A 24,242-nucleotide genomic window follows, 5' to 3' on the forward strand; every position below is an offset into this window, starting at 1 on the left:
GTCCAAACGTAGCTCAAGTATTTTATGAATGTATGAAAAATGAAGAAATACTTATTTCTGAAATATATGATAAAATAGTTCCTATGGAAACAATGAATGCAGAACAAGTAAAAAATTATAATAAATCTGTTAAATGTCATATTTGTGAAAGATATTTAAGTGAACTACCTCCAAAGTTAGAAAAAAAATTTAAAATATATGAAGCCGCTATTAAATATTATAAACAATTTTTAAAAATTAAACCACAGAATGGTGTTGAAGATTTAGAAAAATTAAAATGTTATGAAGATAAGCTTAAAAATGAATTAGAAAATAAAAATAAAAATATGAGAAAAGTTCGGGATCATGACCATTTAACTGGAGAATATAGAGGAGCAGCACATTCTATCTGTAATCTTAACTACCAAAATCCATGTTTTATTCCAATTGTTTTTCATAATCTTTCAGGTTATGATGCCCATCTATTTATAAAAGAATTTGGGAACGATAATAAAAAAATAAAAATGCTCGCAAATTGTTTATGCCGACGATCCTGCCTAGCGGTTGTCGTCTGACATACGGTTCTCGGGACGATTGTGGAGTAAGGCAATTTATAAAGCAATTAAATAATAACAAGAATTTCTGACTATCAGACGCATGTATTGTTCCACATGAGCAGTAGGTAATTAATTATGAAACAATATTACAATATTAATACAGGGGGGGGGAAACGGGGATCACCGACTGAGCTGCCTCCCTGGCTGGTGTCTTGAGCTGATGGACTGTAGATGCTGAGCTGCTGAACTGGATCACGGGTGCGAGCGGATGCCCCGTTGTGTCGTGGAGCCACGAGCGGTCGGCTGCGCACGTGGACGCGAAGTATGTGAAGTAGGTAAAACTACACGGAGCTGGTGGTTATGAGCTTAACGATTCACAATCGAATCACAGACTGGACGACGACAGTCAATAGAATGAGCAACACGAGCTGAACGGCCGAACAACCACGATGTCCAAAAAACTATAGAACACGTTTTCCGGAGCACTTCCACACGGGAAAACATGGCTGACGGACGAGCGAGTAGAGCAAACGCAAACACGGAGCTGTGGTGTACTCGTTGAACACGAAAAGAGTGACGAGAGAGACGCGGACGACCGAGCTCGCCTGCGCCGAGCGCCGGTAACGGTCACCGGTAGTGTTGCCAACATTGCGGCTGCTGGCGCGCAGCGCCCACGAACATGGTTACTCATTACCTATTCGATTACCGTGGTGGTCAACACAGCGCGACCACCGACGGCGGCAGCTTCTTATCAAACGGATCGAACATACTCCCCCTTGCAAGTACAGCGAACTTGCAACAGACTTCGATCAGTCCTGATATAGGTGGCCGAGCAAGTGACCACTTGAACAGAGCAGTTGAGCTGTTGAGCGGAGCAGTCGAATGAGCAGTTGAACGGAGCAGTTGAGCAGTTGAACAGAATGAACGGAGCAGTTGAGCAGTTGAACGGAGCAGTTGAATGAGCGGTTGAGCAGCCCAGAGCGATGATCGAGTTTTTTACAAAGGGGCAACATCATTAACAGTCTTGTTTTGCAAAGAAATAAATTAATTTGATAACATTAACAATGGCTAGAGCAATAGCTGAACTAGCATTACAATATTTAATAGGAACAAAAGTTAATTAATATCACAAGTAAAGTCTTTAGTTACATTTTTTTTTTTTTAATATTATAACAGCTTAATACCTGAAAATATAACAAGAGGTTAACAATAAAAATTACCATACCTCACCTAGTACACGAGGCAGAACAGCCGACGCAACATCCAGTAGCAGGCGTGATGATGGCTGGTAAGACAATTAATTATTAACATAATGAGCATAGCAATAACATACAAACATAAAGTGCAAATGGATACAGGAAACAGGGATACGGATATCTACGGATCTGTGGGGAGAGGTACTAGTTTCACCACCGGTCTAGTAAACACCCCCTGTTTGGTAATAACTTTAGCTACCCGTACCACCTTATCGGTTCCTGGATACACCTCAATAATTCTTCCTAATGGCCACGATAGCGGGGGCGCGTCATTAACCTTGACGATAACCATGGTACCAACTTCGAGATTGGTATCAGCCTTCGTCCACCTACCACGAGCTTGGAGGGTGTTCAAATACTCTCGAGACCAACGTCGCCAAAAGAACTGGAAAGACTGCTGGAGGAGCTTCCAGCGAGTCTGCAGTCCCACTTGTGCACTGGTACTAACAGGTTCTGGGATTGACAACAGAGGACGACCAATCAAAAAATGACCGGGCGTCAAACATTCTAAATCATTTGGGTCGGATGATGCTGGTACTAGGGGACGCGAATTCAAAGCAGCCTCTACCCTACACAACACCGTTGTGAACTCTTCCAAGGTCCAAATTTGGGAATCCATTGCACGAACAAGCAATGACTTCGCCGACTTAACGGCGGCTTCCTAAATTCCTCCAAAATGGGGAGCACCAGGAGGGTTGAAATGCCATTCGCACGCAATATGACCTGACAACTGATCTCTACTATCCGGATTGTTGACCAAAAGACGCAGCTGCCTCGCCGCACCAACAAAATTGGTGCCACAATCAGAATAGATGGACGACGGTAGGCCACGGCGAGCAACGAATCTATCTAGAGTCAACAAGAAGGCCTCAGTCGAGAGAGCAGACACTGGTTCTAGGTGCACCGCTTTGGTGGTCATACAGACAAAAACCGCAATGTAAACCTTTACGATGCGCGCCTTTCGCAGACTGAGTTCCTTCATCTGTAAGGGACCCGCGTAATCTATGCCGACTGTTGAAAACGGATGAGCTTCTCGGACCCGGAATCCTGGCAGAGCAGCCATGATGGGTTGGGGATGATTAGCCGACATTTTCGCACATAACACGCATTTGCGAATCACCCGATGAACTATCAGGCGAACGCCGATGACCCAAAATCGCTGCTGAACGAGAGCGATGAGCAACCGCGGTCGAGCGTGACATGCATAAAGATGCCAATGACGTGTAATCAGAACCGCTAAGTGAGACTCTTTCGGGACTAGCATAGGATGCTTTCTTCTCTCCGACCAATTGGAGTTCTGCATCCGTCCGCCAACGCGGATTATGCCGTCTGAATCCAAGAACGGGCACAGGCGGGCTAACGCCTTGGACTGGACCGGGCTCCCCCGACGCAGGCCAACTACTAGCTGACTCAAATAGCATTCCGGAGCGCTCCTAACGATCACGAGCATAGCCTCATCCAATTCAGATTGTTTCAAAAACCCTAACTCAACCTTTCTCTTTTGACACAACCGAATGAACCGACGTACCTGAGCTACTACGCGGATCATCTGATGAAAGGAGGAGAACCGAATAAACCATTCGACCGGAGGATCTTCACGAGTCAATAAACACACTGGTTTTACTTCCGGCAGCTCTTCCAATTGTAACTGTGGGATTTCCTGAGACCAAGCTTCGACTGGAGATTGCAAGAAGGTCGGACCCCGCCAATAGAGCTTGCATCGCTTAAGCTCGTCAGGAAGGAGACCTCGAGACGCGCAGTCAGCCGGATTATCCTCGGAACGCACATGTTGCCAGCAGCAACCAGGTACTGCGGACTGGATCTGAAATATCCGGTTCGACACGAACGTCTTGAACGACGTATGCGGGATGTTCAACCACGATAAAACTATGGACGAATCAGACCACGCGAAGACATTAGAAATTCCCAACTGGAACTCCAAAATGCGCTTGAGCCTGGCCAACCATGATGCAAGGAGCAATGCACCACTTAACTCCAGTCGTGGTATCGTCATGGTCTTCATTGGGGCTAGCTTGGTTTTAGCACCCAGGAGGTATGTGGCCGTAGCTCCGGACGGATCAGTCACGCGGAGATACGCTACAGCCGCATATCCCTTCTCGGAAGCATCACAGAAACCACAGAGAACGTAACTACAACCAGTGTAGCAACCGATGTAGCGTGGGATTTGGATATCCACCAGCCTTAATTTCCACTACTAACGATCGGATCTCAACATCCAACCCTACTGGAAACTCTGTCAGCAAATTCAAATTAGATAGGATTGACAACAAATCATTATTTTCTACCTCAAAACTGGCCCACAATGCATCCAGGTCCTGAATAGCAACAGCTAACTGAGGCCGAACAGCCTGGTTAGTTGCTAAACTAGTAGCCAGTTGATGAATATGGCGAATCCTGGCCACGACACCATCTCGACGCAGTATCGTTCGCTCCTTGGCTCGAGTATCCCGTTCTACGTCACCCATGTTACTAATACACTAGTATGCACAGGTGAGCCTAACCACAGTAATCAATCAAAGCAGAATATGATTAGTTGTTGAACGTCAATATGATACAGAACAGATCAAATGCAAGAGCACGAGCAAGCTCAACCAATTAAAATAATCAATATGAAGTCACACAATGCAAAACGTTGAGCAACGATGCCAAATGATAATGATTAAGCAGTAGCAATTAAATTGGTTACTTAAAAGTCAGAAGACTTAATTGATATAGGCAACACCTATGCAATCATCAACCTACACTAACTATACAGCTGATAAAATACAATCACAGATCAGATGATGAACAACGTCAAACAATAAACAAATCAACTAATAAAAATATAATATGAACGTTGGTGTAGGCAATAACTAGACAAGCAACTAATTAAACGCTAGCTCCGACTCAATATAACAACTAATGACAGTTAAGACAAATTAAAATACTCAGGGAGCACCTACTATTATAATTTAATCAAAACCCAGGTGTGACCGAACAATGCAATACTAGTTATAATAATTAAATTGATTATAATAACTATGAACTAGAGAAATAAACAATTATGTAAAATATAACCCTTAAACCTCAGTTGAGCAACCCTAAAGAGGATAATATAATACAAACAATAAAGTAATAATATTATTATATAAAGTTATAGTACAGTACCTGAGCAATGGCACGACCCACGACGCACACCTAAATCTTATGCTATACAAATATATAATAAATATAATAACTAGGTGAAAGTGCTACTGTTAAGACTCAACTGTCAACAGCAGACAATAAAATAATAATAACCAACCCAATCAATTAAATAAACTATAATCATTAAGATAGGTGTTCACTAGACCAGCAGCCAGTAAGCAAGAACCTATAGCTAGGTATACCCAATATTACAAAACAATAAATAAATTCAACCCAGGGAGCACCGGTATAATAACATAATTTATCTAATAATTATTGTAATAAGTAATTAAAGTAAATTTAAATTAATTAATTATAATAACAACCTAACCGCACGAACACGGATACAGTGAATGTAACTCAACACTAAAATAATAAGTTTAATTATTATAAATAATGTAACACTAACTGAGCAGTCGGTTGAGCTAAATTCTTATACCTATATTCTACTGAAAAGTACCCACACTATATATTATATTAATATTGAGACCCCATAATCACAAATATAATATAATCAGCAAAGCTAATAATCTTAATAGCTAAGAGCACTAAGTAGGTAGGAATTAGGAAAGGGATAAATAAATTTATACACTTTAAACTCATATGCTATAGCTACAAACAAAATGCACTACTCACATGTATCCTGAGTACCAGATCTGTTGATGGACCAATCAACCACGCTCTGCTACCAAATGTTTATGCCGACGATCCTGCCTAGCGGTTGTCGTCTGACATACGGTTCTCGGGACGATTGTGGAGTAAGGCAATTTATAAAGCAATTAAATAATAACAAGAATTTCTGACTATCAGACGCATGTATTGTTCCACATGAGCAGTAGGTAATTAATTATGAAACAATATTACAATATTAATACAGGGGGGGGAAACGGGGATCACCGACTGAGCTGCCTCCCTGGCTGGTGTCTTGAGCTGATGGACTGTAGATGCTGAGCTGCTGAACTGGATCACGGGTGCGAGCGGATGCCCCGTGGTGTCGTGGAGCCACGAGCGGTCGGCTGCGCACGTGGACGCGAAGTATGTGAAGTAGGTAAAACTACACGGAGCTGGTGGTTATGAGCTTAACGATTCACAATCGAATCACAGACTGGACGACGACAGTCAATAGAATGAGCAACACGAGCTGAACGGCCGAACAACCACGATGTCCAAAAAACTATAGAACACGTTTTCCGGAGCACTTCCACACGGGAAAACATGGCTGACGGACGAGCGAGTAGAGCAAACGCAAACACGGAGCTGTGGTGTACTCGTTGAACACGAAAAGAGTGACGAGAGAGACGCGGACGACCGAGCTCGCCTGCGCCGAGCGCCGGTAACGGTCACCGGTAGTGTTGCCAACATTGCGGCTGCTGGCGCGCAGCGCCCACGAACATGGTTACTCATTACCTATTCGATTACCGTGGTGGTCAACACAGCGCGACCACCGACGGCGGCAGCTTCTTATCAAACGGATCGAACATACTCCCCCTTGCAAGTACAGCGAACTTGCAACAGACTTCGATCAATCCTGATATAGGTGGCCGAGCAAGTGGCCACTTGAACAGAGCAGTTGAGCTGTTGAACGGAGCAGTTGAATGAGCAGTTGAGCAGTTGAAGGGATGAACGGAACAGTTGAGCAGCCCAGAGCGATGATCGAGTTTTTTACAAAGGGGCAACATCATTAACAGTCTTTTTTTGCAAAGAAATAAATTAATTTAATAACATTAACAATGGCTAGAGCAATAGCTGAACTAGCATTACAATATTTAATAGGAACAAAAGTTAATATAATATCACAAACAAGTCTTTAGTTACACATTTTTTTTTTTAAAATATACAAATATTATAACAGCTTAATACCTGAAAATATAACAAAAGGTTAACAATAAATATTACCATACCTCACCTAGTACACGAGGCAGAACAGCCGACGCAACATCCAGTAGCAGGCGTGATGATGGCTGGTAAGACAATTAATTATTAACATAATGAGCATAGCAATAACATACAAACATAAATTGCAAGTGGATACAGGAAACAGGGACAAGGGGGATTCTCAATATCTACGGATCTGTGGGGAGAGGTACTAGTTTCACCACCGGTCTAGTAAACACCCCCTGTTTGGTAATAACTTTAGCTACCCGTACCACCTTATCGGTTCCTGGATACACCTCAATGATTCTTCCTAATGGCCACGATAGCGGGGGCGCGTCATTAACCTTGACGATAACCATGGTACCAACTTCGAGATTGGTATCAGTCTTCGTCCACCTACCACGAGCTTGGAGGGTGTTCAAATACTCTCGAGACCAACGTCGCCAAAAGAACTGGAAAGACTGCTGGAGGAGCTTCCAGCGAGTCTGCAGTCCCACTTGTGCACTGGTACTAACAGGTTCTGGGATTGACAACAGAGGACGACCAATCAAAAAATGACCGGGCGTCAAACATTCTAAATCATTTGGGTCGGATGATGCTGGTACTAGGGGACGCGAATTCAAAGCAGCCTCTACCCTACACAACACCGTTGTGAACTCTTCCAAGGTCCAAATTTGGGAATCCATTGCACGAACAAGCAATGACTTCGCCGACTTAACGGCGGCTTCCTAAATTCCTCCAAAATGGGGAGCACCAGGAGGGTTGAAATGCCATTCGCACGCAATATGACCTGACAACTGATCTCTACTATCCGGATTGTTGACCAAAAGACGCAGCTGCCTCGCCGCACCAACAAAATTGGTGCCACAATCAGAATAGATGGACGACGGTAGGCCACGGCGAGCAACGAATCTATCTAGAGTCAACAAGAAGGCCTCAGTCGAGAGAGCAGACACTGGTTCTAGGTGCACCGCTTTGGTGGTCATACAGACAAAACCGCAATGTAAACCTTTACGATGCGCGCCTTTCGCAGACTGAGTTCCTTCATCTGTAAGGGACCCGCGTAATCTATGCCGACTATTGAAAACGGATGAGCTTCTCGGACCCGGAATCCTGGCAGAGCAGCCATGATGGGTTGGGGATGATTAGCCGACATTTTCGCACATAACACGCATTTGCGAATCACCCGATGAACTATCAGGCGAACGCCGATGACCCAAAATCGCTGCTGAACGAGAGCGATGAGCAACCGCGGTCGAGCGTGACATGCATAAAGATGCCAATGACGTGTAATCAGAACCGCTAAGTGAGACTCTTTCGGGACTAGCATAGGATGCTTTCTTCTCTCCGACCAATTGGAGTTCTGCATCCGTCCGCCAACGCGGATTATGCCGTCTGAATCCAAGAACGGGCACAGGCGGGCTAACGCCTTGGACTGGACCGGGCTCCCCCGACGCAGGCCAACTACTAGCTGACTCAAATAGCATTCCTGAGCGCTCCTAACGATCACGAGCATAGCCTCATCCAATTCAGATTGTTTCAAAAACCCTAACTCAACCTTTCTCTTTTGACACAACCGAATGAACCGACGTACCTGAGCTACTACGCGGATCATCTGATGAAAGGAGGAGAACCGAATAAACCATTCGACTGGAGGATCTTCACGAGTCAATAAACACACTGGTTTTACTTCCGGCAGCTCTTCCAATTGTAACTGTGGGATTTCCTGAGACCAAGCTGCGACTGGAGATTGCAAGAAGGTCGGACCCCGCCAATAGAGCTTGCATCGCTTAAGCTCGTCAGGAAGGAGACCTCGAGACGCGCAGTCAGCCGGATTATCCTCGGAACGCACATGTTGCCAGCAGCAACCAGGTACTGCGGACTGGATTTGAAATATCCGGTTCGACACGAACGTCTTGAACGACGTATGCGGGATGTTCAACCACGATAAAACTATGGACGAATCAGACCACGCGAAGACATCAGAAATTCCCAACTGGAACTCCAAAATGCGCTTGAGCCTGGCCAACCATGATGCAAGGAGCAATGCACCATTTAACTCCAGTCGTGGTATCGTCATGGTCTTCATTGGGGCTAGCTTGGTTTTAGCACCCAGGAGGTATGTGGCCGTAGCTCCGGACGGATCAGTCACGCGGAGATACGCTACAGCCGCATATCCCTTCTCGGAAGCATCACAGAAACCACAGAGAACGTAACTACAACCAGTGTAGCAACCGATGTAGCGTGGGATTTGGATATCCACCAGCCTTAATTTCCACTACTAACGATCGGATCTCAACATCCAACCCTACTGGAAACTCTGTCAGCAAATTCAAATTAGATAGGATTGACAACAAATCATTATTCTCTACCTCAAAACTGGCCCACAATGCATCCAGGTCCTGAATAGCAACAGCTAACTGAGGCCGAACAGCCTGGTTAGTTGCTAAACTAGTAGCCAGTTGATGAATATGGCGAATCCTGGCCACTACACCATCTCGACGCAGTATCGTTCGCTCCTTGGCTCGAGCATCCCGTTCTACGTCACCCATGTTACTAATACACTAGTATGCACAGGTGAGCCTAACCACAGTAATCAATCAAAGCAGAATATGATTAGTTGTTGAACGTCAATATGATACAGAACAGATCAAATGCAAGAGCACGAGCAAGCTCAACCAATTAAAATAATCAATATGAAGTCACACAATGCAAAACGTTGAGCAACGATGCCAAATGATAATGATTAAGCAGTAGCAATTAAATTGGTTACTTAAAAGTCAGAAGATTTAATTGATATAGGCAACACCTATGCAATCATCAACCTACACTAACTATACAGCTGATAAAATACAATCACAGATCAGACGATGAACAACGTCAAACAATAAACAAATCAACTAATAAAAATATAATATGAACGTTGGTGTAGGCAATAACTAGACAAGCAACTAATTAAACGCTAGCTCCCACTCAATATAACAACTAATGACAGTTAAGACAAATTAAAATACTCAGGGAGCACCTACTATTATAATTTAATCAAAACCCAGGTGTGACCGAACAATGCAATACTAGTTATAATAATTAAATTGATTATAATAACTATGAACTAGAGAAATAAACAATTATGTAAAATATAACCCTTAAACCTCAGTTGAGCAACCCTAAAGAGGATAATATAATACAAACAATAAAGTAATAATATTATTATATAAAGTTATAGTACAGTACCTGAGCAATGGCACGACCCACGACGCACACCTAAATCTTATGCTATACAAATATATAATAAATATAATAACTAGGTGAAAGTGCTACTGTTAAGACTCAACTGTCAACAGCAGACAATAAAATAATAATAACCAACCCAATTAATTAAATAAACTATAATCATTAAGATAGGTGTTCACTAGACCAGCAGCCAGTAAGCAAGAACCTATAGCTAGGTATACCCAATATTACAAAACAATAAATAAATTCAACCCAGGGAGCACCGGTATAATAACATAATTTATCTAATAATTATTGTAATAGGTAATTAAAGTAAATTTAAATTAATTAATTATAATAACAACCTAACCGCACGAACACGGATACAGTGAATATAACTCAACACTAAAATAATAAGTTTAATTATTATAAATAATGTAACACTAACTGAGCAGTCGGTTGAGTTAAATTCTTATACCTATATTCTACTGAAAAGTACCCACACTATATATTATATTAATATTGAGACCCCATAATCACAAATATAATATAATAATCAGCAAAGCTAATAATCTTAATAGCTAAGAGCACTAAGTAGGTAGGAATTAGGAAAGGGATAAATAAATTTATACACTTTAAACTCATATGCTATAGCTACAAACAAAATGCACTACTCACATGTATCCTGAGTACCAGATCTGTTGATGGACCAATCAACCACGCTCTGCTACCAAATGTTTATGCCGACGATCCTGCCTAGCGGTTGTCGTCTGACTTACGGTTCTCGGGACGATTGTGGAGTAAGGCAATTTATAAAGCTATTAAATAATAACAAGAATTTCTGACTATCAGACGCATGTATTGTTCCACATGAGCAGTAGGTAATTAATTATGAAACAATATTACAATATTAATACAGGGGGGGAAACGGGGATCACCGACTGAGCTGCCTCCCTGGCTGGTGTCTTGAGCTGATGGACTGTAGATGCTGAGCTGCTGAACTGGACCACGGGTGCGAGCGGAAGCCCCGTTGTGTCGTGGAGCAACGAGCGGTCGGCTGCGCACGTGGACGCGAAGTATATGAGAGTAGGTAAAACTACACGGAGCTGGTGGTTATGAGCTTTACGATTCACAATCGAATCACAGACTGGACGACGACAGTCAATAGAATGAGCAACACGAGCTGAACGGCCGAACAACCACGATGTGTAAAAAACTATTGAACACGTTTTCCGGAGCACTTCCAAACGGGGAAAAATGGCTGACGGACGAGCGAGTAGAGCAAACGCAAACACGGAGCTGTGGTGGACTCGTTGAACACGAAGAGTGACGAGAGTGACGCGGACGACCGAGCTCGCCTGCGCCGAGCGCCGGTAACGGTCACTGGTAGTGTTGCCAACATTGCGGCTGCTGGCGCGCAGCGCCCACGAACATGGTTACTGATTACCTATTCGATTACCGTGGTGGTCAACACAGCGCGACCACCGACGGCGGCAGCTTCTTATCAAACGGATCGAACATACTCCCCCTTGCAAGTACAGCGAACTTGCAACAGACTTCGATCAGTCCTGATATAGGTGGCCGAGCAAGTGACCACTTGAACAGAGCAGTTGAGCTGTTGAACGGAGCAGTTGAATGAGCAGTTGAGCAGTTGGACGGAGCAGTTGAGCAGTTGGACGGAGCAGTTGAGCAGTTGGACGGAGCAGAATGAACGGAGCAGTTGAGCAGAATGAACGGAGCAGTTGAGCAGTTGAACGGAGCAGTTGAATGAGCGGTTGAGCAGTTGAACGGATGAACGGAGCAGTTGAGCAGCCCAGAGCGATGATCGAGTTTTTTACAAAGGGGCAACATCATTAACAGTCTTTTTTTGCAAAGAAATAAATAAATTTAATAACATTAACAATGGCTAGAGCAATAGCTGAACTAGCATTACAATATTTAATAGGAACAAAAGTTAATTAATATCACAAACAAAGTCTTTAGTTACATTTTTTTAAAAATATTATAACAGCTTAATACCTGAAAATATAACAAGAGGTTAACAATAAAAATTACCATACCTCACCTAGTACACGAGGCAGAACAGCCGACGCAACATCCAGTAGCAGGCGTGATGATGGCTGGTAAGACAATTAATTATTAACATAATGAGCATAGCAATAACATACAAACATAAAGTGCCAATGGATACAGGAAACAGGGATACGGATATCTACGGATCTGTGGGGAGAGGTACTAGTTTCACCACCGGTCTAGTAAACACCCCCTGTTTGGTAATAACTTTAGCTACCCGTACCACCTTATCGGTTCCTGGATACACCTCAATAATTCTTCCTAATGGCCACGATAGCGGGGGCGCGTCATTAACCTTGACGATAACCATGGTACCAACTTCGAGATTGGTATCAGCCTTCGTCCACCTACCACGAGCTTGGAGGGTGTTCAAATACTCTCGAGACCAACGTCGCCAAAAGAACTGGAAAGACTGCTGGAGGAGCTTCCAGCGAGTCTGCAGTCCCACTTGTGCACTGGTACTAACAGGTTCTGGGATTGACAACAGAGGACGACCAATTAAGAAATGACCGGGCGTCAAACATTCTAAATCATTTGGGTCCGATGATGCTGGTACTAGGGGACGCGAATTCAAGGCAGCCTCTACCCTACACAACACCGTTGTGAACTCTTCCAAGGTCCAAGTTTGGGAATCCATTGCACGAACAAGCAATGACTTCGCCGACTTAACGGCGGCTTCCCAAATTCCTCCAAAATGGGGAGCACCAGTAGGGTTGAAATGCCATTCGCACGCTATATGACCTGACAACTGATCTCTACTATCCGGATTGTTGACCAAAAGACGCAGCTGCCTCGCCGCACCAACAAAATTGGTGCCACAATCAGAATAGATGGACGACGGTAGGCCACGGCGAGCAACGAATCTATCTAGAGTCAACAAGAAGGCCTCAGTCGAGAGAGCAGACACTGGTTCTAGGTGCACCGCTTTGGTGGTCATACAGACAAAAACCGCAATGTAAACCTTTACGATGCGCGCCTTTCGCAGACTGAGTTCCTTCATCTGTAAGGGACCCGCGTAATCTATGCCGACTATTGAAAACGGATGAGCTTCTCGGACCCGGAATCCTGGCAGAGCAGCCATGATGGGTTGGGGATGATTAGCCGACATTTTCGCACATAACACGCATTTGCGAATCACCCGATGAACTATCAGGCGAACGCCGATGACCCAAAATCGCTGCTGAACGAGAGCGATGAGCAACCGCGGTCGAGCGTGACATGCATAAAGATGCCAATGACGTGTAATCAGAACCGCTAAGTGAGACTCTTTCGGGACTAGCATAGGATGCTTTCTTTTCTCCGACCAATTGGAGTTCTGCATCCGTCCGCCAACGCGGATTATGCCGTCTGAATCCAAGAACGGGCACAGGCGGGCTAACGCCTTGGACTGGACCGGGCTCCCCCGACGCAGGCCAACTACTAGCTGACTCAAATAGCATTCCTGAGCGCTCCTAACGATCACGAGCATAGCCTCATCCAATTCAGATTGTTTCAAAAACCCTAACTCAACCTTTCTCTTTTGACACAACCGAATGAACCGACGTACCTGAGCTACTACGCGGATCATCTGATGAAAGGAGGAGAACCGAATAAACCATTCGACCGGAGGATCTTCACGAGTCAATAAACACACTGGTTTTACTTCCGGCAGCTCTTCCAATTGTAACTGTGGGATTTCCTGAGACCAAGCTTCGACTGGAGATTGCAAGAAGGTCGGACCCCGCCAATAGAGCTTGCATCGCTTAAGCTCGTCAGGAAGGAGACCTCGAGATGCGCAGTCAGCCGGATTATCCTCGGAACGCACATGTTGCCAGCAGCAACCAGGTACTGCGGACTGGATCTGAAATATCCGGTTCGACACGAACGTCTTGAACGACGTATGCGGGATGTTCAACCACGATAAAACTATGGACGAATCAGACCACGCGAAGACATCAGAAATTCCCAACTGGAACTCCAAAATGCGTTTGAGTCTGGCCAACCATGATGCAAGGAGCAATGCACCACTTAACTCCAGTCGTGGTATCGTCATGGTCTTCATTGGGGCTAGCTTGGTTTTAGCACCCAGGAGATATGTGGCCGTAGCTCCGGACGGATCAGTCACGCGGAGATACGCTACAGCCGCATATCCCTTCTCGGAAGCATCACAGAAACCACAGAGAACGTAACTACAACCAGTGTAGCAACCGATGTAGCGTGGGATTTGGATATCCACCAGCCAACCCAGTGAATGGTAGAAGCGGGTCCAATCATCCGCGATATCCGACGGGATCCGACTGTCCCAATCAACCTGCGCGAGCCACAGGCGTTGCATAATCGTCTTTGCATAGAATATAGTTGGCGACAGCATACCTAGCGGATCAAAAATCCTGGCGATCATGGACAGAACACCTCGCTTTGTGAGAACCAATTTAAAATTGTTGACGGCGAAGGAAAAATAGTCCAGATCATGGTTCCACAACATGCCTAACACATGCGTGGCATTATTTTGTTCGAACGATAACGGACTTCCAGAACGATCTTCCGGATGCAGATGGTCCAGCAACTCAGGAGTGTTGCTAGCCCATTTCCGTAGTTGCAGACCGGATCTGGCGAGAATCTTGATCAGGTTGGACTGCAACGCTTTGGCAGCTTCCAATGACTCCGCGCCAACACATATATCATCCATGTACGTTTGGTTGTACAACGCTCCCTTCACGTCTGGCTGATCTGCGCATTCCGTGTCGGCGATGTAGCGGAGAACCCTCAGAGCTAAATAGGGAGCACTATTTACCCCATATGTGACGGTGTTCAGGGTATACTCTTTGACAGCGACTTGAGGTGATTCGCGCCACAGGATGTACTGATATCCTCGATATTGCGGCAGTACCTCAATCTGTCGATACATCTTACAAATGTCCGTTGTGAATGCCACCTTATTCACCCTGAACCCAACCAAGACATCAACAATGTCTTGTTGCAACTTTGGTCCTACTAGCAAACACTGGTTGAGGGATATTCCCGAGTGACACTTCGCCGAAGCATCGAACACTACTCGAAGCTTGACATCATCCCCTTCAACCTTCTGGACCGCATGATGCGGGATATAATACTGTCCGACACCCTCTGCCCGGGTCATATGACCGAGTTCCTCATACTCGGACATGAACTTGCGGTAGGCTGCATATAAGATGTTATCTGCCGCCAACTTCCGCTCTAGCTGCAGAAACCGATTGAGGGCTACCTGCCGAGAACCCGGAAAGGACTTCACTGGTTGACCTGAGCGAAAAGGAAGTGGCACAGAAAATCGGCCCTGCGAATCCCTGTTGACTTCCGAGTGGAACAACTCTTCACACAGACCATCTTCCGTGAACTGCTGCGGAGCCGCGTCCGGTTCCTCTACCAACCAGAATCTTTCCATGAGAGCTTCCAATGAAGACACCAAGGACACCAACATCGACTGAGCTCCAATGTCTGGATGTTCTTGTACCGGACCAATCAGGACCCAACCGAAGACCGAGCTGTACACTGAAGGGAATCCTGGGCCTAACGAACTGCTTTTGTCATTCCAGACTTGTGGAAAGATGTCGGCGCCGATGAGCATATCGACGGGAGCAGGTTTGTCGAAACTCGGATCTGCCAGAGTCAAGTGGCTACACCTAGCCCGGACCTGAGCTGGTAATTGCCGAGCTGGCATGTCGGTAGTGATCGAAGACAGCACCCAAGGTTTGACACTTATTGACGGCGTAGGGCGATTTCGCGGCTGGATCGTCAGCTGAACAACGCCATGTACATCCGGTACCCTTTGACCAGACAGTCCTGTGACGGGCACTGTCCAACGCGATGGTTTGAGTCCCAAACGCTCACAGCAGTTTGATGTTATCGCGCTTATCTGTGAAGCCGAATCGATTAGCGCACGTATAGTGCGGCAACTCCCCACTGTATCTTGTACTTGGACCAGAGCTGTCCCTAGTAGCACCGTTGGGGATTGTTGCCGACCAAGCATGGCAGCTGGAGCACTGACAGTCTTCGAATCCGAGTCACGATGTAGTAATGCATGATGACGGCGCTTACATGTGGCACATGATGACGGACACTTGTATGACATATGACCTTCACCAAAGCAAACCATGCACAGACGATGAGTGCATACGACCTTATATCGTTCATCGACAGACAAGGCCTTGAATTTTGAACAGTCGTCCAACTGGTGAGCACCAGAACACGAGAAGCACTTCGTGGAGGATGACCTTGCTTGCGTCGTTTTGGACGATGTAGGTTTGGCAGCTGCTGACGGCTTAGCAGCTACTAAAGTTGTCTTGGTATCTCGCCGGAAACCAGGTTTCTTGGTACTGGCCGATTTGGACGAACTTCCTGACGGCTGTACACCAGCATTCTCGATAACCTGGATCCTTGCCTTGACAAACTTGATTACACTCTGGATCGATGGATACTCTTCAGTATTCTCAGACTCGAACTGACGTCTAGAAAATGTCGGTAAGCACCGAGCGGCCAATGAAAACAACAAGAACGACGCTAAATCTGGAATCTGAAGCGATTCCAAGATCGCAATATTTTCATCAAACACCGACAGGAACTTCTGCAGAGCAGCATGATTCTCCGAACTTGCGACAGGGGCGTTTATCAATTTGTCAATGATTGACGACGCCAACTTGCGCGGTTTGTCATAGCGTTCGGTCAACGCATCCCATGCGAGGGTGAAAGACTCGTTCGAAATAGAAAACCCTTTGATCACTTCCTGAGGATCAGGGTGAAGACACCCGACCAAATAATAAAACTTGGTTACATCAAGAATCTTGTCATTATTGGCCACCAAATTTCCGAATAAGTCCCTAAAGGCTGGCCAATTCTGGCAGTCACCGTCGAAATATGGTAGGGGGATTTCAGGTAGTCTCATGGGTGCCAAAGGTGAAGGCGCATATGATGCTGGACAATCTTTGGACGACCCAGCAGAAGTACTCGAATTGTCACCAGTGGTCTCATACGTCACTCGCTGAACGGTACCAACGCTCACACCTAAAGCCGGTTGCGCTTCATTCCACACAGCCTTAATTTCCACTACTAACGAACGGATCTCAACATCCAACCCTACTGGAAACTCTGTCAGCAAATTCAAATTAGATAGGATTGACAACAAATCATTATTTTCTACCTCAAAACTGGCCCACAATGCATCCAGGTCCTGAATAGCAACAGCTAACTGAGGCCGAACAGCCTGGTTAGTTGCTAAACTAGTAGCCAGTTGATGAATATGGCGAATCCTGGCCACGACACCATCTCGACGCAGTATCGTTCGCTCCTTGGCTCGAGTATCCCGTTCTACGTCACCCATGTTACTAATACACTAGTATGCACAGGTGAGCCTAACCACAGTAATCAATCAAAGCAGAATATGATTAGTTGTTGAACGTCAATATGATACAGAACAGATCAAATGCAAGAGCACGAGCAAGCTCAACCAATTAAAATAATCAATATGAAGTCACACAATGCAAAACGTTGAGCAACGATGCCAAATGATAATGATTAAGCAGTAGCAATTAAATTGGTTACTTAAAAGTCAGAAGATTTAATTGATATAGGCAACACCTATGCAATCATCAACCTACACTAACTATACAGCTGATAAAATACAATCACAGATCAGACGATGAACAACGTCAAACAATAAACAAATCAACTAATAAAAATATAATATGAACGTTGGTGTAGGCAATAACTAGACAAGCAACTAATTAAACGCTAGCTCCCACTCAATATAACAACTAATGACAGTTAAGACAAATTAAAATACTCAGGGAGCACCTACTATTATAATTTAATCAAAACCCAGGTGTGACCGAACAATGCAATACTAGTTATAATAATTAAATTGATTATAATAACTATGAACTAGAGAAATAAACAATTATGTAAAATATAACCCTTAAACCTCAGTTGAGCAACCCTAAAGAGGATAATATAATACAAACAATAAAGTAATAATATTATTATATAAAGTTATAGTACAGTACCTGAGCAATGGCACGACCCACGACGCACACCTAAATCTTATGCTATACAAATATATAATAAATATAATAACTAGGTGAAAGTGCTACTGTTAAGACTCAACTGTCAACAGCAGACAATAAAATAATAATAACCAACCCAATTAATTAAATAAACTATAATCATTAAGATAGGTGTTCACTAGACCAGCAGCCAGTAAGCAAGAACCTATAGCTAGGTATACCCAATATTACAAAACAATAAATAAATTCAACCCAGGGAGCACCGGTATAATAACATAATCTATCTAATAATTATTGTAATAGGTAATTAAAGTAAATTTAAATTAATTAATTATAATAACAACCTAACCGCACGAACACGGATACAGTGAATATAACTCAACACTAAAATAATAAGTTTAATTATTATAAATAATGTAATACTAACTGAGCAGTCGGTTGAGTTAAATTCTTATACCTATATTCTACTGACAAGTACCCACACTATATATTATATTAATATTGAGACCCCATAATCACAAATATAATATAATAATCAGCAAAGCTAATAATCTTAATAGCTAAGAGCACTAAGTAGGTAGGAATTAGGAAAGGGATAAATAAATTTATACACTTTAAACTCATATGCTATAGCTACAAACAAAATGCACTACTCACATGTATCCTGAGTACCAGATCTGTTGATGGACCAATCAACCACGCTCTGCTACCAAATGTTTATGCCGACGATCCTGCCTAGCGGTTGTCGTCTGACATACGGTTCTCAGGACGATTGTGGAGTAAGGCAATTTATAAAGCGATTAAATAATAACAAGAATTTCTGACTATCAGACGCATGTATTGTTCCACATGAGCAGTAGGTAATTAATTATGAAACAATATTACAATATTAATACAGGGGGGGAAACGGGGATCACCGACTGAGCTGCCTCCCTGGCTGGTGTCTTGAGCTGATGGACTGTAGATGCGGAGCTGCTGAACTGGACCACGGGTGTGAGCGGATGCCCCGTTGTGTCGTGGAGCAACGAGCGGTCGGCTGCGCACGTGGACGCGAAGTATATGAGAGTAGGTAAAACTACACGGAGCTGGTGGTTATGAGCTTAACGATTCACGATCGAATCACAGACTGGACGACGACAGTCAATAGAATGAGCAACACGAGCTGAACGGCCGAACAACCACGATGTCCAAAAAACTATAGAACACGTTTTCCGGAGCACTTCCACACGGGAAAACATGGCTGACGGACGAGCGAGTAGAGCAAACGCAAACACGGAGCTGTGGTGTACTCGTTGAACACGAAAGGTGACGAGAGTGACGCGGACGACCGAGCTCGCCTGCGCCGAGCGCCGGTAACGGTCACCGGTAGTGTTGCCAACATTGCGGCTGCTGGCGCGCAGCGCCCACGAACATGGTTACTCATTACCTATTCGATTACCGTGGTGGTCAACACAGCGCGACCACCGACGGCGGCCGCTTCTTATCAAACGGATCGAACATACTCCCCCTTGCAAGTACAGCGAACTTGCAACAGACTTCGATCAGTCCTGATATAGGTGGCCGAGCAAGTGACCACTTGAACAGAGCAGTTGAGCTGTTGAGCGGAGCAGTCGAATGAGCAGTTGAACGGAGCAGTTGAGCAGTTGGACGGAGCAGAATGAACGGAGCAGTTGAGCAGTTGAACAGAATGAACGGAGCAGTTGAGCAGTTGAACGGAGCAGTTGAATGAGCGGTTGAGCAGCCCAGAGCGATGATCGAGTTTTTTACAAAGGGGCAACATCATTAACAGTCTTTTTTTGCAAAGAAATAAATTAATTTAATAACATTAACAATGGCTAGAGCAATAGCTGAGCTAGCATTACAATATTTAATAGGAACAAAAGTTAATTAATATCACAAGTAAAGTCTTTAGTTACATTTTTTTTTTTTTTTAATATTATAACAGCTTAATACCTGAAAATATAACAAAAGATTAACAATAAAAATTACCATACCTCACCTAGTACCCGAGGCAGAACAGCCGACGCAACATCCAGTAGCAGGCGTGATGATGGCTGGTAAGACAATTAGTTATTAACATAATGAGCATAGCAATAACATACAAACATAAAGTGCAAATGGATACAGGAAACAGGGATACGGATATCTACGGATCTGTGGGGAGAGGTACTAGTTTCACCACCGGTCTAGTAAACACCCCCTGTTTGGTAATAACTTTAGCTACCCGTACCACCTTATCGGTTCCTGGATACACCTCAATAATTCTTCCTAATGGCCACGACAGCGGGGGCGCGTCATTAACCTTGACGATAACCATGGTACCAACTTCGAGATTGGTATCAGCCTTCGTCCACCTACCACGAGCTTGGAGGGTGTTCAAATACTCTCGAGACCAACGTCGCCAAAAGAACTGGAAAGACTGCTGGAGGAGCTTCCAGCGAGTCTGCAGTCCCACTTGTGCACTGGTACTAACAGGTTCTGGGATTGACAACAGAGGACGACCAATCAAAAAGTGACCGGGCGTCAAACATTCTAAATCATTTGGGTCGGATGATGCTGGTACTAGGGGACGCAAATTCAAGGCAGCCTCTACCCTACACGACACCGTTGTGAACTCTTCCAAGGTCCAAATTTGGGAATCCATTGCACGAACAAGCAATGACTTCGCCGACTTAACGGCGGCTTCCCAAATTCCTCCAAAATGGGGAGCGCCAGGAGGGTTGAAATGCCATTCGCACGCTATATGACCTGACAACTGATCTCTACTATCCGGATTGTTGACCAAAAGACGCAGCTGCCTCGCCGCACCAACAAAATTGGTGCCACAATCAGAATAGATGGACGACGGTAGGCCACGGCGAGCAACGAATCTATCTAGAGTCAACAAGAAGGCCTCAGTCGAGAGAGCAGACACTGGTTCTAGGTGCACCGCTTTGGTGGTCATACAGACAAAAACCGCAATGTAAACCTTTACGATGCGCGCCTTTCGCAGACTGAGTTCCTTCATCTGTAAGGGACCCGCGTAATCTATGCCGACTATTGAAAACGGATGAGCTTCTCGGACCCGGAATCCTGGCAGAGCAGCCATGATGGGTTGTGGATGATTAGCCGACATTTTCGCACATAACACGCATTTGCGAATCACCCGATGAACTATCAGGCGAACGCCGATGACCCAAAATCGCTGCTGAACGAGAGCGATGAGCAACCGCGGACGAGCGTGACATGCATAAAGATGCCAATGACGTGTAATCAGAACCGCTAAGTGAGACTCTTTCGGGACTAGCATAGGATGCTTTCTTCTCTCCGACCAATTGGAGTTCTGCATCCGTCCGCCAACGCGGATTATGCCGTCGGAATCCAAGAACGGGCACAGGCGGGCTAACGCCTTGGACTGGACCGGGCTCCCCCGACGCAGGCCAACTACTAGCTGACTCAAATAGCATTCCTGAGCGCTCCTAACGATCACGAGCATAGCCTCATCCAATTCAGATTGTTTCAAAAACCCTAACTCAACCTTTCTCTTTTGACACAACCGAATGAACCGACGTACCTGAGCTACTACGCGGATCATCTGATGAAAGGAGGAGAACCGAATAAACCATTCGACTGGAGGATCTTCACGAGTCAATAAACACACTGGTTTTACTTCCGGCAGCTCTTCCAATTGTAACTGTGGGATTTCCTGAGACCAAGCTTCGACTGGAGATTGCAAGAAGGTCGGACCCCGCCAATAGAGCTTGCATCGCTTAAGCTCGTCAGGAAGGAGACCTCGAGACGCGCAGTCATCCGGATTATCCTCGGAACGCACATGTTGCCAGCAGCAACCAGGTACTGCGGACTGGATTTGAAATATCCGGTTCGACACGAACGTCTTGAACGACGTATGCGGGATGTTCAACCACGATAAAACTATGGACGAATCAGACCACGCGAAGATATCAGAAATTCCCAACTGGAACTCCAAAATGCGCTTGAGCCTGGCCAACCATGATGCAAGGAGCAATGCACCATTTAACTCCAGTCGTGGTATCGTCATGGTCTTCATTGGGGCTAGCTTGGTTTTAGCACCCAGGAGGTATGTGGCCGTAGCTCCGGACGGATCAGTCACGCGGAGATACGCTACAGCCGCATATCCCTTCTCGGAAGCATCACAGAAACCACAGAGAACGTAACTACAACCAGTGTAGCAACCGATGTAGCGTGGGATTTGGATATCCACCAGCCTTAATTTCCACTACTAACGATCGGATCTCAACATCCAACTCTACTGGAAACTCTGTCAGCAAATTCAAATTAGATAGGATTGACAACAAATCATTATTTTCTACCTCAAGACTGGCCCACAATGCATCCAGGTCCTGAATAGCAACAGCTAACTGAGGCCGAACAGCCTGGTTAGTTGCTAAATTAGTAGCCAGTTGATGAATATGGCGAATCCTGGCCACTACACAATCTCGACGCAGTATCGTTCGCTCCTTGGCTCGAGCATCCCGTTCTACGTCACCCATGTTACTAATACACTAGTATGCACAGGTGAGCCTAACCACAGTAATCAATCAAAGCAGAATATGATTAGTTGTTGAACGTCAATATGATACAGAACAGATCAAATGCAAGAGCACAGAGCAAGCTCAACCAATTAAAATAATCAATATGAAGTCACACAATGCAAAACGTTGAGCAACGATGCCAAATGATAATGATTAAGCAGTAGCAATTAAATTGGTTACTTAAAAGTCAGAAGACTTAATTGATATAGGCAACACCTATGCAATCATCAACCTACACGAACTATACAGCTGATAAAATACAATCACAGATCAGATGATGAACAACGTCAAACAATAAACAAATCAACTAATAAGAATATAATATGAACGTTGGTGTAGGCAATAACTAGACAAGCAACTAATTAAACGCTAGCTCCCACTCAATATAACAACTAATGACAGTTAAGACAAATTAAAATACTCAGGGAGCACCTACTATTATAATTTAATCAAAACCCAGGTGTGACCGAACAATGCAATACTAGTTATAATAATTAAATTGATTATAATAACTATGAACTAGAGAAATAAACAATTATGTAAAATATAACCCTTAAACCTCAGTTGAGCAACCCTAAAGAGGATAATATAATACAAACAATAAAGTAATAATATTATTATATAAAGTTATAGTACAGTACCTGAGCAATGGCACGACCCACGACGCACACCTAAATCTTATGCTATACAAATATATAATAAATATAATAACTAGGTGAAAGTGCTACTGTTAAGACTCAACTGTCAACAGCAGACAATAAAATAATAATAACCAACCCAATTAATTAAATAAACTATAATCATTAAGATAGGTGTTCACTAGACCAACAGCCAGTAAGCAAGAACCTATAGCTAGGTATACCCAATATTACAAAACAATAAATAAATTCAACCCAGGGAGCACCGGTATAATAACATTATTTATCTAATAATTATTGTAATAGGTAATTAAAGTAAATTTAAATTAATTAATTATAATAACAACCTAACCGCACGAACACGGATACAGTGAATATAACTCAACACTAAAATAATAAGTTTAATTATTATAAATAATGTAACACTAACTGAGCAGTCGGTTGAGTTAAATTCGTATACCTATATTCTACTGACAAGTACCCACACTATATATTATATTAATATTGAGACCCCATAATCACAAATATAATATAATAATCAGCAAAGCTAATAATCTTAATAGCTAAGAGCACTAAGTAGGTAGGAATTAGGAAAGGGATAAATAAATTTATACACTTTAAACTCATATGCTATAGCTACAAACAAAATGCACTACTCACATGTATCCTGAGTACCAGATCTGTTGATGGACCAATCAACCACGCTCTGCTACCAAATGTTTATGCCGACGATCCTGACTCGCGGTTGTCGTCTGACATACGGTTCTCGGGACGATTGTGGAGTAAGGCAATTTATAAAGCTATTAAATAATAACAATAATTTCTGACTATCAGACGCATGTATTGTTCCACATGAGCAGTAGGTAATTAATTATGAAACAATATTACAATATTAATA

The 24,242-nt window shown here is 44.0% G+C and overlaps 4 protein-coding genes across 4 annotated transcripts; all 4 read right to left on the minus strand.

Moving 5' to 3' along the window:
- Positions 1 to 2,453: 2,453 nt before the first annotated feature.
- On the minus strand, positions 2,454 to 4,278 carry LOC115033851. The gene is made up of 2 exons (XM_029488337.1): positions 4,013 to 4,278; positions 2,454 to 3,942 (listed from the first exon to the last, which is right to left on the minus strand). Exons 1-2 carry the CDS (start codon positions 4,276 to 4,278, stop codon positions 2,454 to 2,456), a joined length of 1,755 nt encoding a protein of 584 aa, XP_029344197.1.
- A 3,557-nt stretch (positions 4,279 to 7,835) lies between these two features.
- On the minus strand, positions 7,836 to 9,405 carry LOC115033853. The gene is made up of 2 exons (XM_029488341.1): positions 9,140 to 9,405; positions 7,836 to 9,069 (listed from the first exon to the last, which is right to left on the minus strand). Exons 1-2 carry the CDS (start codon positions 9,403 to 9,405, stop codon positions 7,836 to 7,838), a joined length of 1,500 nt encoding a protein of 499 aa, XP_029344201.1.
- A 2,873-nt stretch (positions 9,406 to 12,278) lies between these two features.
- On the minus strand, positions 12,279 to 17,471 carry LOC115033856. The gene has a single exon (XM_029488348.1). It carries the CDS (start codon positions 17,469 to 17,471, stop codon positions 12,279 to 12,281), a length of 5,193 nt encoding a protein of 1,730 aa, XP_029344208.1.
- A 2,828-nt stretch (positions 17,472 to 20,299) lies between these two features.
- LOC115033857 lies at positions 20,300 to 22,664 on the minus strand. The gene is made up of 2 exons (XM_029488352.1): positions 22,399 to 22,664; positions 20,300 to 22,328 (listed from the first exon to the last, which is right to left on the minus strand). Exons 1-2 carry the CDS (start codon positions 22,662 to 22,664, stop codon positions 20,300 to 20,302), a joined length of 2,295 nt encoding a protein of 764 aa, XP_029344212.1.
- Between the last annotated feature and the right edge of the window lie 1,578 nt (positions 22,665 to 24,242).

This window comes from Acyrthosiphon pisum, chromosome A1, assembly GCF_005508785.2.
Source record: "Acyrthosiphon pisum isolate AL4f chromosome A1, pea_aphid_22Mar2018_4r6ur, whole genome shotgun sequence".
NCBI classification, from domain to species: Eukaryota; Metazoa; Arthropoda; class Insecta; order Hemiptera; family Aphididae; genus Acyrthosiphon; species Acyrthosiphon pisum.

Excerpts from the sequence above, each read along its gene's own strand:
- LOC115033853 (XM_029488341.1), bottom strand. The coding sequence starts at position 9,405 with ATGGGTGACGTAGAACGGGATGCTCGAGCCAAGGAGCGAACGATACTG. Across the intron at positions 9,070-9,139 it reads TTGGATGTTGAGATCCGATC|TTACGTTCTCTGTGGTTTCT; the intron begins GTTAGTAGTGGA and ends CACTGGTTGTAG.
- LOC115033857 (XM_029488352.1), bottom strand. The coding sequence starts at position 22,664 with ATGGGTGACGTAGAACGGGATGCTCGAGCCAAGGAGCGAACGATACTG. Across the intron at positions 22,329-22,398 it reads TTGGATGTTGAGATCCGATC|TTACGTTCTCTGTGGTTTCT; the intron begins GTTAGTAGTGGA and ends CACTGGTTGTAG.
- LOC115033856 (XM_029488348.1), bottom strand. The coding sequence starts at position 17,471 with ATGGGTGACGTAGAACGGGATACTCGAGCCAAGGAGCGAACGATACTG.
- LOC115033851 (XM_029488337.1), bottom strand. The coding sequence starts at position 4,278 with ATGGGTGACGTAGAACGGGATACTCGAGCCAAGGAGCGAACGATACTG. Across the intron at positions 3,943-4,012 it reads TTGGATGTTGAGATCCGATC|TTACGTTCTCTGTGGTTTCT; the intron begins GTTAGTAGTGGA and ends CACTGGTTGTAG.